The 16,463-nt window shown below is 41.1% G+C and overlaps 1 protein-coding gene across 2 annotated transcripts; it reads left to right on the top strand.

The window, feature by feature from the left end:
* Positions 1 to 340: 340 nt before the first annotated feature.
* On the top strand, positions 341 to 16,046 carry GEM (GTP binding protein overexpressed in skeletal muscle). 2 transcript variants are annotated; one of them, XM_088675702.1, is made up of 5 exons: positions 341 to 527; positions 2,219 to 2,563; positions 8,832 to 8,905; positions 13,064 to 13,268; positions 14,513 to 16,046. In XM_088675702.1, the coding sequence occupies exons 2-5, from the start codon at positions 2,233 to 2,235 to the stop codon at positions 14,788 to 14,790; spliced, it is 888 nt and encodes a 295-aa protein (XP_088531828.1). In that variant the 5' UTR covers positions 341 to 527; positions 2,219 to 2,232; the 3' UTR covers positions 14,791 to 16,046. The 2 variants fall into 2 exon arrangements, with proteins under 2 accessions (XP_088531828.1, XP_034982058.3); XM_035126167.3 differs by having other exon boundaries at positions 8,829 to 8,905.
* Positions 16,047 to 16,463: the final 417 nt, after the last annotated feature.

Raw genomic sequence — 16,463 nt, 5'->3', positions numbered from 1 at the left:
TGTAGAAAAAGAGTAATTTTCAGTCTAGCATGGCCTTTAGGTCAGTTAAGACGCTTGCGGCATTCCTGTGTTAATGCGTCCAAAGTGATTTTTAAGAATCGGTGGTATCACCAGCATTTTAGAGCAGAGCAAGAAGGAACTTATGGATGTCATCCCCCCACTTTCTTTTTGCTTTGCTTTTGTGAAAAAGGTTCTGTACTTACACCACCGGCATGATCTGCACATGCAGAATAATAAATTGTTTTGTTAGTGATAGTCACTCTCTTTCTCTCTCTCTTCCGCATGCCTGCTTCCGTCCAGCTGGGGGCTGGCTGTCAGGCCAACGACGTCACGGAAAAGCCCTGTCTCTGATCAGATGGGCTTAATATAAACCAGGTTTGCTGAGAAAGAATTAGAGAGGCAGCCCTTGGACAGAAGAAGGATTTCCAGTGGGAGAGTGGATCGGTGTTCAACACTCTCCTGAGAACTAGGGAGTGAGATTAACGGAGACGCCTGTGGTTGGAACAGAGAGTAAAAACAGCAACAAGGTAGTGTTAACTTTAATGAGCATGGATTTGAATGCATTGCTTTAGCACTGCTGGCATGTGAGTAGATAGACAAAGATGTGCAAGTTGAAAGAGTGTTGAAAATTTGCGTCAGACCAAACTTTCTTTCTTTGTTAGACTATTAAAGTAACAGCATAGTTAGCTGCACTTTGCAACGAGACTGCTCTAAACGCATCAAAGGAAAGGCATCTTATTCTATCCCTTTTTAGAGAGCACAGTGTTAACTAGAGCTACAAAATAGTAGTAAATGTGTTCATATGTCACATATACAGAGATGAGCTTGATATCTGTTCTCTATCATCTTTGGTTGGAAAAGTTGAAGTGACTAGTCAGTAAGGGAGAAAAGGAATAGCCTAAATTTGCATTGGATGCTGTACCTCTCTCTGACCAGCATTCCTTTGCATCTCTCAACCCAAACAACAGGCAAGGCCAAATATAATAGCTTCGCAGGTTGCTGCAAAATGCATGAAAATGTGTGCATCTGAAATGTCATGGAGTGGAGTTTCCTTCTTTGCTGCATATTTTTGTTTTAAAATTGTTTGGAAGCCTCACGAGGAAGTTCTCGGGGAGCTTGTCTGAATGGCAAAACAAGTGCATTGCTTGAAAAAGAGTTGAACTTGTGAATGCATCTGAGTTTTGAAAATGGCCTTCAACAATCTTTTGGGCAAGTGCTCTGTTTGTTAGCTGGAGAGAAGTGATGTGAACTGAGAAAACTCAAGCATAAGCTTGAATAAGCAAAATGTCTAACTACCTGTCATGCTGGGAACTGGAGAGCATCAAAGCAACTTTCCTAAAAATGGTAGCTGCAAATGAGAGTGGCCATCAGGAATTAACTCGCTGCATTGTACTGCCCACCAATACTCAACAGTCCTTCCTGCAAAGTGTTATTAAAAGCCATCTTTAGACAAGGGGAGCACCCAGCTCACTGCTCCAGAGATGAATTAGGGGCTCCCCAGTTTGACTGGACTTCTTGGGCAGTAAACTATGGTTGCTTATTTGTAGTGTTTCCTCCTCACAACTGATCCTTTAAGGGGCAGAAAAAAGGAATTTAGGTATTTAGGAAAACCAAAGCGGGGGGAGACCCAGTGATGTAACTAACACCCTAGCCCAGACATAGGCAACCTTGGCTCTCCAGATGTTTTGGAACTACAACTCCAATGACCCCTAGCTAACAGGGCCAGTGGTCAGGGATCATGGGAGTTGTAGTTCAAAAACATCTGGAGAGCCAAGGTTGCCTATGCCTTCTGACTGACACATCTATGAAAAAATACCCTGAAGTCGTTCTTTTGTATGGTGTAAAACCAAGTTTATTGGTTGTTTTGGATGTCCCCCCCCCAGATGCTGTAGTACCATGAGAGGTGACCAATACACTGATTCAGAACATCAATCACACATGAACCACATGTCCACTTTTTAGATTGCTGCTAGTCCATATGAATGTGCAAGGTTTGCAAAGGGGAAGAGTGCTGTTGTCATGTGCAAAAAGCAAAAAGATATCAGAATAAGAAATAACCTCAAGAGATACTTCCTATTATCATCACTCCTAGCAGCACCATTGATACTTCCAGGTGTCAAGTATTTGCAGATCTCGAGAACTCACCTGTTCAGATATGGTACGCAGAAATTCAACGGTACATATAACACTTGTGATTTTACTGTTGTTTTTTAACCAGGTCTGGGAAAAGCCATGACTCTGAACAATGTCACGATGCGTCACAGCAGCAACACCTTACAATCGCAGCAGCAACGCTGGAGCATCCCAGCGGACGGGAGAAACCTTGTGGTCCAGAAAGACCCCCACGAGTGCAACCGACACAAAAGGTACACCGCCAACCCCGAAGAGTATTACCGAAGAAGCTGGTCGTCGGAGTCTTCTGACTCTGTCATCTCCTCCGAGTCAGGAAACACCTACTACCGAGTGGTACTCATTGGGGAGCAAGGAGTTGGCAAGACAACCATTGCCAACATCTTTGCAGGCGTGCACGACAGCCTGGACAGTGACTGCGAGGTGCTTGGAGGTAGGTCATTACATTCCACGCTGCGGAGGTTTATTTAAAGCCTCTTGTGTAAGCGGCGATTAGCCCTGAGAACTTGGCGCTCCTGATATTGAGGCCGTGATTCCCTTGGCTCTTAGCCTCCAAGACGATTTTTTGGCATGTTGGGAGCCCAGTGATGTAGGGTGGGGATTACGGTGGAGGTGGTGGAAGGAGATTCTCTGTTGTCAGTGCTTTAAATCTGGCCAAGTGCACATGAAGCAGAGTGGGGAACCTTTTCCCAATGGAAGGGCTGCTTCTGCTTCTGGGCAGCTTCCCTTGGGCTGCAATGGCACTGGTGGGTGGGGCACCAGAGACAAAAATGGGAGGAGGAACACTGCACACAGCCCTCTGTCCATAGCTGTCAAGTTTTCCCTTTTCTCGCGAGGAAGCCTATTCAGCATAAGGGAATTTCCCTGAAAAAAGGGAGAACTTGACAGCTATGTCTGTCCTCCATCCAGGCAAGAAGCAAGCCTCAATCAGAATTCAAAGAGACAGGAAAAAGTAGGTTTTGAGAGGGGTGGCCTGGAAGGATGGGGTGGGGTGGGGCGGGGAGAGTTTGAAGGGTCAGATAGAAAAGTTTGAAGGACTTTGTTGGCCCCTGTTCCTGAGGTTCCCCACTGCCCACATAAATGAAGGAGATAGGGTTTCTTACACTGCACCAGAAATTAAATCTTCCACATAGAATCATAGAATCAGAGAGTTGGAAGAGACCACAAGGGCCATCCAGTCCAATCCCCTCCCCTGCCAAGCAGGAAACACCATCAAAGCATTCTTTACATATGCCTGTCAAGCCTCTGCTTAAAGACCTCCAAAGAAGGAGACTCCGCCACACTCCTTGGTGGCAAATTCCACTGCCGAACAGCTCTTACTGTCAGGAAGTAAGAACTAATGTTCAGGTGGAATCTTCTTTCTTGTAGTTTGAAACCATTGCTCCGTGTCTGCTTCTCTGGAGCAGCAGAAAACAACCTTTCTCCCTCCTCTATATGACATCCTTTTATATATTTGAACATGGCTATCATATCACCCCTTAACCTTCTCTTCTCCAGGCTAAACATACCCAGCTCCCTAAACCGTTCCTCATAAGGCATCGTTTCCAGGCCTTTGACCATTTTGGCTGCCTTCTTCTGGACACGTTACAGCTTGTCAGTATCCTTGTTAAATTAAAATTTAAAAAAATAAATCCTGTCATTTCCACAAGAAACTCAGGACAGCTTCGCCCAATAGTGGTGGCTGTGGAGTCCATTTATTACTGGGTCTTTGGTGTGCGAGTGCTCCCTGCTTCAAATCAGTGTGTGACTTCTTCTCAAATATTCTCAATTACAAACCAGGGTGACTTAAGTGACCATTGACTTTAACAAAGTTTACAAGTTTGCAAGCTACAGTACAGATTAGACTGAGATGCAAAGTAGGATCGTCACATACAGAAACCCACCACTACAGGCTTAAGAAATGTCTTCTTGGGGCAGAAGTAAAGTTCCTATAAGTCACAGTTGATGTGACAAGAAATAAGGAGGAAAGAGGAAATCATAGCTGCCAAGTTTTCCCTTTTCTCGCGAGGAAGCCTATTCAGCATAAGGGAATTTCCCTTAAAAAAAGGGAGAACTTGGCAGCTATGGAGGAAATGAGAAAATAAACATAGCTTGACAAGATTAGTCTTGATCTAAATTAACAACCCTGTTGCAATATTCCTAACGATACGACAACAGAGTTAGAAAATTAGCAAAATAAAGAGGTTGCATGAAGAGAAGTTTGCAGTTCAAGAGACTAACAACGGAATCCTATAGCTTTCATCTCTGATTCCCAGGTTGCAACATGGAGCCCACTCTCACATTTTCATTTTCTGAATGGCTTTCAACTAGATATTATTCAGAGTAGACCCACTGAAACGAATACACCTAACTTAGTCGTGTTCATTACTTTCACTGGGTCTGCAAAACTTGACTACAGCACTGCTCTTCGGGGTGGAATTAAATGTTGCACTAGGATGAACGTTTTGCCAGCACAAGCATCACAGCTTGCTACGTGTAACGATTCCCCACTATCCTCCTTCCTTCACATTGTTCTGGGGGCTCTCTGAACACCCCCCCGGCCAATATTACAGGGGGAGGAGTGGAGGCAAAAAACAGCCATTGTGCAAGCAGCAGTCCTTGCACAGGGGTTCTGCTGATGGGGCAGGTGCTAGGTCAGCCCCGCCCTTTATTATAGTGCTAATAACACACATGATTAATCCCAAAAGGTTGAATTCAAAGAGCATTTAGTAGTAATGATATTCGTAGTAGCAGGCATTTGGGCGAGCAATAATATAGTATTGCTATGAACTCATAGGGAGTTTCTTTTTATCGTCTTTCTATTACTCAGCAGCGATGGCCAGGGTGGTGCTGTGGGCTTTGTGGCCACTTTCTCTTACCTTGCCTTCTTTCACATCCCTCTCTATCGCCACTTGTCTTCCTGCTGCCTTTTCCTCTCTGCTCACTCTTCTCCCCACCTTCCCTTCACCCCCTCAGTCCTCTTTCAGGCCTTTCGTTCCCCTTCCCCTCTTCTACTTTATTTCACTTGATGCTGTTGCCTTTCTTAGAGGAGCGTGGTGGGGGAACCTCAGACGTGGTTCTCCAAGCCTCTCCATTTGCCCACCACCCCCAAATGCGTTCTGAACTGGCTGTTCTTCTCATTCTCTTTGAGCGTTTTTGCCTGGCTGGAATTGGTCCCTGAACTCTTAACAACGCCCTCACTATTGCATACCCAGAAGGAAGATAGAGGGGGCTGTGTGTGTGTGTGAAAAACAGGCACCCCCAAACTGCGGCCCTCCAAATGTTTTAGCCTACAACTCCCACGATCCCTAGCTAACAGGACCAGTGGTCGAGGAAGATGGGAATTGTAGTCCAAAAGATCTGGAGGGCCGAAGTTTGGGGATGCCTGGTGTAAAATGTAGCCCACAGCACAAGGGTGACATTTACATTCATTGCACCGTCTGCAAGAGGCAGATGAGCCACATTAGTGACCAAATACTTGCTTAAATAAATTTATTTATTTATTGCCTGCTGGACTTGTTTCAATTAATTGCCCTTGAGATTCTGCCTTTCAACAAGGCTTGTGTGGCATCATATTTATATACATAATAAAGAAACAAGAGAACATTACAAACACATCGGCTCCAGCAAGCGGACTGTTTCCATGAAGTGCACTGGCAGGGTTTGCTGCTTCTTTCACTGGCAAGCTAACAGGAGATAAAGGCTGGAAATCCTCTTGTACGAGTCACACCACGGCGAGAGAGCTGGTTGCTCCTTGCCAGAGGCTTTCCCCAGCAGGTCTTACAGTGTGATTAAATGGAGAGCCTCGGATATTAGTTATTCCTTGAGCTAATAGGCATTGGGCTCCTTTTGTTTACTATGAGGCAGGAGGGGAGACTGAAAGGGGAAGATGGAGATATACATGCACAACACACCAGGATCCTCTATGTGAAGGTGATTCTCCATGTTGCGGTGGTATTGTGAAGGATTTACTGGGTGCATTCTGTAGTCCTCATATATACTAATCCCAGTCTTCAGTGGGAGAAGGCTCTAGCTCAGTGGTACAGCATCTGCCTTCCATGCAGAGGGTCACAAGTTCAATCCCCAGCATCTCCAGTTATGGAGCAAGATGGACCATAATATAATAATACTATTTTATTTATTTATTTATACCCTGCTCCAGCCACTCTAGGTGGTTTCCAGACCTTTAAATAGTAACAATCTGATCCACTATAAAAAGTAACAATAACTTTAAAACAAACAGCTTATATCAAACAAAGAAACATTCGACAATCCATCAGAGTCTAATAGCAAACAGCAAAATTAAACACTGGCAAATAATAATTAAACAGTTTACATTTATCAACCGCAATTTTAAAAATTACCAATCTACAATCAATTTAAAAAATAACAGCAAATCGCAATGCATAAAATACCACCGAATATTCTAACCCATGTAAAATGATCAAATTGAGAAACAAGGACACACAACCAAAACTCAGGAGGGTCTCATCAACAGGCTTGAAGGAAGGTGGACACAAGTGGGGGGGGGAATTGTGATGGACTCCTAGGGGGTGAGTGGAACATGAACACAGTCTAATGCTCAGCGGCCACCGAGTACCAACACTGGTTGCGTACACACCATGCATTTAAAATCCATGACTTACCCCAAAGTATCCTGGGAACTGTAGTTTGTTAAGGGGACTTGGAATCAGCACCCTTAGCAAACTGCAGTCTCCAGGATTCTTTGGGGAAGCCATGGCTGTTTAAAGTGGCATGATGCTGTTTTAAATATATAGTGCAGATGGGGTCCCTAGCTTTCACAAGGGGAAAAAAACGAAGAGAAAGGAATTAAGATTGCAGTGATGGGGGCAGGGAATCAATTTATCATATTGTCCGGGGAGCTTATATAGACCGACCCTGGGGCCTCTAAAATTCTCTGAATTATAGGTTGGCTTTAGTGCATAATCCTTCCCCTAAAGATAGTCGGGCATGGATCACAGATGAAAGAAACTTGCAGGAAATACATTGTCGTGTCTGGCGTTTTTGCACATTCATCATATTTAGCAAGAAGCACTAATGTAAGGAAGAGTTATTGCTGATTGAACATCTTACATGGGAACTGCTAGTCTCTTTCTGAAAAAAAAGGCCAGCATCCCTTTGCTTTCCACACACTTTTGCCCCAGGCGAAAGCTGCTCGCAGTGGCAATGCCTGTTCACCCATAAACTGAGTGAAAACAAATATTTTCCATTACTAAGCCTAGCTGGAGCCTTTGCGTCTGTCTGAAGCTCCCATGGGGTCAAACGTTCAGTATTTGGCTTATATCTTCCAGAGGGTCTTCTTCTTCCTGCTCTTATTACTCTCCTTAGGGTAAAGATAACTTCAGCAGAGTGAATGTAATTGTTTGTCTTACCAGCTTCATCCACCAAGGACATATACATCCATGTAGCTCATGGAAACTATAAGATCTTTGCCAGAAACTGTTATTTCAATGACAAATTGTTGGAAGATTTGCATCAGAACTGAAAGAACTACACACACACACACACACACACACACACACACACACACACACACACACCAACACACAGCTATTTGCAAAGCTTAGAAGATGCAGTGAAAAGAACCAAGTTAATAAAAACTTTTTTGGTCAGCAGTACTGTTGGTATAAATAGAATCACAGATTTGGTAAAAAACCCTTAAAGGTCTGGTCCAGACTTCTGCTGCAGCAGGAAATCTACTGCTACAGCACCCCTGATAGGTTGCTATCCACACAGAAGCTACAAAGCAATGGATTTTTATCTGACCTTATACGAAGGCTGAATTTGGTTCCCAATTGGAAACAACCAAATAAAAAATGACAGGTAGAATGAGAGGGCAGATGAAACAAGAAGTCAACGAGGAATGGGGAAATATTTGAAGAATATTTAAAAAACAATAACATAAAAGAAACCCCTCTGGCAGAATTAGACTGAACCTGGTATAATATCAACTTATATTACAAATGTGAAACAGATAAGTAAGAGATAAGGAAGGGAAAAAAGGTAATATGTATATAAATCGTGCGAAATTACTCAAACAGCAGAAAAAATACAGCAAGTTTAATTGGAGGTCAGCTGAAAGTGTAAAGATTAGATTAGAAATTTGAAATGAAATTTTAGTTTGTTTTATGTTTATTGTTTAATATGTATGAATGGTCAGAAGAAAGAACAATTTAGGCTTGTTTATGACTTATATGTTTGTTTTATGTAGTTGTGTGTTTGTATTTGTGTGTCTTATAATTTTAAATCAATAAAAATATTTTTCCAAAAAAAGGAAACAAACAAATCTTGATATATTTTTTGTCATTGCGATAGATAGAATCACAGGAGATCCAACATAATAACTTTCTGTCAGAGCAAAATTATGTTGGTTCAAAAATATTTCCGTTGTTGAGTTTCAGAGAATGCTTTTCATTAGGTTATGTGAACAGGTATGGTTTGTCTGATGAAGAGTTCTCTGCAACCCCAAAGCCTGCACACTCTTACACCAGTTTAATTTGTTTTATTAATAATGAATGATGCCTTTGTTTTGGGATCAATATGATAACTGCTATCAACTATCATACAGTTGTAGGATTGCTGGGAGATCCTAAATAGGAATCTTGTATATACCAGCCTATGACATTTCCAACAGCTTTCTCTCCAGCTTTCAAGAACAATTTTTTTTTAAAGTGACACTGTGTTTGTTTTTCTTCTAGAAGATACCTATGAACGAACCTTGCTGGTAGATGGTGAAAGTGCAACTATTATACTAATTGACATGTGGGAGAACAAGGTAGGATGAAATATTCATTTTGCCATGCTGAATTTTTCAAACATTGCTTTGGAAATTTGACTCTAAGGGATCTTAAATACAACAACAACAAATGTTAAGCGTTGTTAAATTGTAAGGCAAAGAGAAGAATCAGATTCAATAGGTTTGTTCTCCATCTTTATTTCATTTTTAAGCTTATAAAGTCAACAGCTTCTATGCCTGAGAATATATTACTATTACTATCATCATCATCATCATCATCATTTCTATGCTGCTTTAATTCTTTAAGAAAATAATAATCTCAAAGCAATTTACAGCCTACGTGAAAATCTCCACCCCTATCGCTCAGCTCACTGAGGTCCAGCTCCGAGGGCCTTCTGGCGGTTCCCTCACTGGGAGAAGTGAAGTTACAGGGAACCAGGCAGAGGGCCTTCTCGGTAGTGGCACCCACCCTGTGGAATGCCCTCCCATCAGATGTCTAGGAAATAAACAACTATCTGACTTTTAGAAGACATCTGAAGGCAGCCTGTTTACGGAAGTTTTTAATGTTTCATGTTTTATTGTGTTTTTAATATTCTGTTAGGAGCCGCCCAGAGTGGCTGGGGAAACCCAGTCAGATGGGCAGGCTAAAATAAATAAATAAATAATAAATAAATAAATATTATTTCAAATACTGTAACACAATCCAGAATAAAACATTACAGAAGAAAGTCAACTATAAAGTATACATTCAAAGCAGCATATGTAACAGGAAACTAAAACATTCTCTTAAAGGTTTCAAAATTAAAATATAATCTAAAACTAAAACATTCTCTGAAAGATTTCAAAACAAAACATTATAAAGGAGGTCAATTACAGAACGAACATTTAATGCAGCAAAAAACAAACAAACCCAAACCGATTTGAAACTTTTCAAAAGAAAACATTACTAAAGGAAGTCACATATAATGCACATATCATTAGCAAGAAACTTAAATATTTCCATAAGCATAGACCATCTCTGCTGCTGTTGCTACCAATCCTGCCAATGGTGCTTTATGGCAGGTAGCGGCAGCTCAGGCCCAATGATCAGCCAAGATGATCTCTGTCCTCTTCAGCAGCCTCAGCTTTTGTACCAGTAGCTGGAGTCAGTCAGCGACCCACCCTCCCAGGCCAGGTGGGAAAAGGCCTGCAAAGCAAGGAGTAGGTCTTCCAAGACTCATAGCTAAGATGTTATCCAATATTGAGAAGCAAAACTTAAAGTTTCAAGGGGACTTTGTGATGATTAGAAGTCTCTGAGATGAGCTCTTACTTTGTGCAGGGAAAGGTTGAATAACAGCAACTGGTGGGCTGGATCAATCATATTTGCCTGGTGCTCCCATGCGAACATAGCCTGCCTTTGGGATCAGCCTCAGAGTCCCATCAGTCTGTTCCATCCATATATGAGATCAGGAAGGATGGTGGAAAAGAGACAGGGCCTTTTTGGTGGTGGTATCAGGACTATGGGACTTTCTCTCAGGGGAGATTAGCCAGGCTCCCTCTCTTCTTATATTTAACAGTAAACTGATGTTGTTTAAGGGTAGCTTTCAGTAACCTGCATTTAATGATGTTCTTTATTACATTTTAGTACCATTGATATCTAAGTAAGTCATTCCGAGTGCACACCTGTTGAATGGCTCCCACTTATTCTCTGCTTTACTGTTGTTTTCTTTAAATTGAGCAACTTTTTACTTTTCTTTTATTATATTGCAGTTTTGTGGAGCATTGCTTTGTTATTATTTGTTTTATTGCAATGCGGTTATTTCTGTTTTAATAGAAAAATGGTATATAACTAATAAACAATTCAACTAAAGGTTGAGTTCCACGGGGCCACTGTTCATAGGCATTTGAACTAACCACAACTGAAGTGTTACATATTTTGTCCACTTCTGCAAATCTGGTCTTTCAAACATATAATCTTGTATAGGGTGGCAGTTCCACACCACCAGCCGGCACTTGTAGGGTTTTTTAAAGGGGGTGGCACATCCCTAATGGTTGCCTGAACTGGCCCTAAATTTACTTAAATCTAAGGACTCTCTTAATGGGTCTGTGAGCTGTAACTTAAATCTCAATGAAGAAATAATGCACTGTTTTTACTGGTTGCCATGCATTGCTAGAATTTAATAGGCGTTGTTAACGGTGCACATATGGAAATGGTGGCAGTGGTGGAGGAAAGAGAATAATAATAATAATAATTCTTTAATTTATATCCTGCCCATCTTGCTGGGTTTCCACAGCCACTCTGGGCAGCTTACAACATATATAAAAACACAACAAAGTATCAAACATTAAAAAACAAAATATCCTATACGAGCAACAAACAAACCAATAAACCAATAGAAACCAATAATAACAATAATAGCAATAATAAAGAGTTTACAGTTATACCCAAATTAAAATAACCGCCAACCCCCAACTAAATATTTAACCAGCATCAACCTGACAGAAGCAAAACAGAGGAACCAAAATTAGAACAGTTTAAAACATTTTAGCCCTTTTGTAATCAGGCCTAGTTCCAAGTAAGTTTATGGACCAAAATAAATGGCCTGTCATCCTGGAATGAAAGTTAACGGGGCAATGTTAATTTTTAAAATGGAGCATCTTGAGTCAGCAAAGTAGGAACTACATTTGTACTGAATTAGTTGGACCACTGGTCTACCCAGCCATGATTGGTAGATGTAGCCATCAGCAGCTGAAAAGTTGGTGGTATGAGCTGTGGATAAAACATCTATGCTGCTCTCCCCCCCCCCCCCAACCATCTCCATAAACAGGCAGCACCAGTTTCTCGGGCCCTGACTGATGTAGCACTATTTGGTGAATATTCTTTCATCGTGTAGAAGAAGCAGACATTACTACACATGCACACCGCCAGAACCTGCTTTATACTGAGTCATATGATAAACCACATGATAACCATTAGCTCAGTATTAGCAGTGACTCTCCAGGGTGTCAGCCAAACATCTTAACCAGTCTTGCCTGGAGATGCCAGGGATTGCACATGAGATTTTCTGCATGTAAGGCAGAAGCGCTCAACCACCGAGCAATGGCCTTTTGCAAACGTACCCCATGGACACCCATTTGCTCCTGTTGCATCTTCTGAAGGATTACCGTTGTAAACTGCTTTGGGAGACGAGTGGAGTATAAATACCTGTTCAGGGAGGCTTTTAATGTTTAATAGATTACTGTGTTTTATTTTTCTGTTGGAAGCCGCCCAGAGTGGCTGGGGAAACCCAGCCAGATGGGCGGGGTATAAATAATAAATTATTATTATTATTATTATTATTATTATTATTATTATTATTATTATTAAATAAAATAAACCAAGAAGATTGCAGAGAAGATGTACATTCTGAATTTCTCCTTCTACCCAACCCAGGTGTCAGGCTTTCCTTTGCATCTGGTCTCCCCATGAGGTGCAAAGTATTTTTTGCTATATCTCTGCATAAACACATCCAGCTACTGTATGTTTGGAAGCAGAGAAAAGGGAGAAGAAATTGATTTTAAAAAAAGCCTTGATGTTGAGATTCCATTTTTGCTAGTTCCCTTCTCTCTCCTTGTTCTCAAAGAAAAACAAATCAGTATTTTTTACCAGTTCCTTTATAAATGCAAAGCATTTTCACACATTACACGTATGCATATAATATTATATGCACCCCACGTTTCCCAAAGTAACAGCACATGAACAGCACATCAACAATGCATATAACATATAAAATACTGTACTTATGTATTAATACTTATAAACTTACGCTGCAACAATATAGTAGCAAAGGGGTTTTTACTTTTTTATACATATTCAGTGTATAAATATATGGAGGGTTTGCATCTAATTTTGCATCTAATTAGTGAATTGTATATTAACAAATGCGCAAGCAGCTCAGACCTAAGTGGCACTTGGTGCTGCAAGAGACAGTCTGATGGTTTGAAATAGATCCCTCCTCCATCTCTCAAAGGATATACTGAAGGTCAAACGCAGAATTTAGATGCAGGCTTCAGCCACAAGTTAACCAATGACCACATAATGCAGCACTCATTCTGTAACCCTGAACTACATACCAAAAGTAATGAAAGCATGTTGCGGCAATATTTTGTTTGTTTCCTGTAGACGCAGGTCTTCCAATTAAGACACTGGAATATAAGTTTTTATTATTATTTAAACAGGGTGAAAATGGATGGCTCCAAGATCACTGCATGCAGGTTGGGGATGCATATTTGATTGTCTATTCCATCACGGACCGTGCAAGCTTTGAGAGAGCATCTGAGCTCAGGATACAGCTCCGCAGGGCACGCCAGACAGAAGACATTCCCATTATTTTAGTGGGCAACAAAAGTGATCTCGTTAGGTGCCGGGAAGTCTCTGTTTCAGGTAAGAGCTACTAGATGTCAACTGCTTCTACTCTTTTGACACTAACCCTGCTCGGAGGGTTTGTAATCTTAGATATGTCTACGCTACAAATAACAACATCTTCACCTGTGTCTTTCTGTCTCCTGAGAAACCCTGGAAATTTTCATTCTGTATGGGAGATAGGACGAGGGCAGATCCACACCATATGTTTATAACACACCCAACACACACACACTTAAAACCTCATGGATTCTGGGAACCACAGAGCTACAATTTGCAGTACCCTTAAGACATGATAGTTCGCAGGATTCTTTGGGGGAAGTCACCTGCTTTCAATGTGTGTTGGAGGGGCTTTAAATGTATGGTGTGGATCTTCTCAAATGTCCACGGTCTCCCAAAACCTATAGCCATAAGGCAGGGATGGGAACCTGTGGCCCTTCAGATATTGATGGACTCCAATGCCCATCAGCTCCAGCCAGCATAGTCAAGGATAATGGGAGTTGTAGTCCAGGAACGTTGGGAGGGCCACAGGTTCCCAATCCTTGCCCTAAAGGTTTCTTGAGGAAATTTCATGGCAGCTAACTGAATTGAGATAAGCCCTGTCCATAGGTACAACATAAATGCTCTTGGGGTTGGACAATGAGTAAACACTGAAGCAGGGCTTGGAATATAACTATTACCAAAGATTAGCCATGGAATCGGCTGTCTAAGGCAGTTGTAGAATCCCCATGCTTGGAAGCTTTCCCAAAAGTGGTGGAGACAGGCTGGGTGCCTGGGATTTTCTGTTGTGCATTCAGCTCTCTTCTTCAAGGGCAAAAGGCAAATCTCTTGCAAAATTTCTAGCAAAAATTGAAATCTCAGAAGCCCAAAGTGTGGTGGCTGAAAAGGAGTTCCATGATTTAGATGGTGGAATTCAGTGCCACCATGGATGGTGGAAGCAGACAAGAAAAACTATTTAAATTTCCTATATTTGCATAATTTATGCTTGGCTCTGAATTCAGCTTTTCCTGTCACAGAATATGAGTATGTTGGGGTAGAACTTTGATAACTTTTAGCACAGCAACCAATGTAGCCCTGATTATATGATATGCCATCTTAAGGCAAAGGATTGGAGTGGGTGATTCTCTGGCTTGTTGTCACCACCAGCTCTTGTTTTTATGAATCTACCCCAGCTCATTGGCTCTTTGTCCATTGTTTAAAAGAATGTGCAGCTACCTGAGTTCTCCAGCTAGTACAATGACAAATACCCTTCAAATATTTTGCAGAGGGCAGGGCCTGTGCTGTTGTGTTTGACTGCAAGTTCATCGAGACCTCGGCGGCCGTCCAGCACAATGTGAAGGAGCTGTTTGAAGGCATTGTGCGTCAAGTGCGGCTCAGGAGAGACAGCAAAGAGAAGAACGAAAGGAGGCTGGCATATCAGAAGCGGAGGGAGAGCATCCCCAAGAAAGCCAGGCGATTCTGGGGCAAAATCGTAGCCAAGAAGAACAAGAACATGGCCTTCAAACTTAAGTCCAAGTCTTGCCACGATCTCTCTGTCCTTTAGGAACATTGGATCATCCCGAGCATTCTCTTTCCTGGACCTTCTTCAACTCTCTTCTGAACAATAAATCAATCTATATTAGATTGGTCAACAAGAAACGCAAATCTGACTTGGACTCACAGTTGTGATTATTCTGATGAAATGTGCCAGCAATAAGGACAGCCTAATGCATGCCAGGATGAAGAAATGCCATTTATACTTTCCAGTTTATAGTTTAAGTGTGTGAGTGTGTTTGGGTTGGGGCGGGACAGAACTTTTGTCTTATAAACAATAACATTCCAAACTTACAATGAGACGTTTCCAAGGGGGGAAGAAAACTCTTTCCCTTGTTGCCTTTTAGATAATAGTATAAGAAATCGGAAAGCATCGTTTATAAAACGGATGCTATCTTTTTGTTATTATTTCTTACTAATTCTGTAAGCCAATGAAAAAGGGTTCCCACGAGATATGCCTTCTCCCTAATCAACCAGTTGACTTTCTTAAGTGCCCGCAGCTGAAAATCTTTGTTGGTTTGATATCATTTATCCCAATGAATAGAAAGATATCAACTGCAGTCAGATATTCAAGTGTTTGGTTAAATGGGAGCATTATTTACAGTGGGTTACATTGCCACAGAACACTATGGGAGATGAATGTGAATTTCACTAAATGGATACTTGTAGTTAGAATATTGGAGATATTAACTACTAATGGCTGTAGCCCTAAAAACCACTTACCTAGGAGTGAGGAGTCCCAGTGAGCTCAGCAAGGCTTACTATTTTGTAGGCATGTGCAGGGTTGCACGGTAACTGTATAATAAGTGTTGAAGTGTTTCCTTGATGCATGTGGAGCCATTTGATTCTCTTAAAAAATATAGGTATAGGAGAAAACTGTAATACAACTTTCTGTTGTGTTGTAACTCAAAATTGTTTATATTGCTAGAATAAGTAGGAAACATAAAACATAAAATCAAGTGCAAAATGCCAAGTTTTGGGAAAGAAAATCTCCTTTTCTAATAAACCACACAGAGATTTTGTGCTGAAATCTCACATTTGTATTATGCCATTGTAACTTTATATTTATTGTCTTTCAACTATTTGCATTTTTAATGGGTGAACTGTTAGGAGTGGGAGGGAAGGGGGAGACTTGGGGTTGAAATGTATTTATTAAGTGATTTCTTAAGAAAAACAATTTTATTACTGTTTTCTATATGATGTCTTTTGGACTATTTACATGCCTTGTAATAAATCAATAAAAAGGTTTCACTGCCTTTGAACCTAGCAAGAAATCTCAAACTTGATTGAAGCTTAGCTCATACAAGAAAAGTTGCTGATTTGGTGTTACTTGTGAGAATGGGAGAGAAATTTGATAGGTTCACATTTTGATGCGAAACAGCTTCATTTACAAATCAATGCATGAATTGAAAAATAGTTATCCTGTAAAAGTCACACTTCAGATTTTGCAATGCTGCTTCCCAATGAAAAAAAATGCATTTAAAAAGTGCACAATGGGGAAAGGGGCATGCAAAAATGTATATATTAGTGAAAATAACATGAGCATGTTAGGAAATGCATTATAAAATTGCATTTTATTTGGGACTGAAATTGGCTCCCATTGCTTTTGTGTTACTTTTCGTTTCCCCTTAAACTCCCCCCACTAGCACAGCTATGAGGCAAGGTAAAGGTAAACGAATCCTG

This window comes from Zootoca vivipara, chromosome 8 (genome assembly GCF_965207765.1).
Source record: "Zootoca vivipara chromosome 8, rZooViv2.hap1.1, whole genome shotgun sequence".
Taxonomy (NCBI): Eukaryota; Metazoa; Chordata; class Lepidosauria; order Squamata; family Lacertidae; genus Zootoca; species Zootoca vivipara.
Note: the sequence above shows the minus strand (reverse complement) of the source record. Positions and strands in the feature narration are given on the sequence as shown.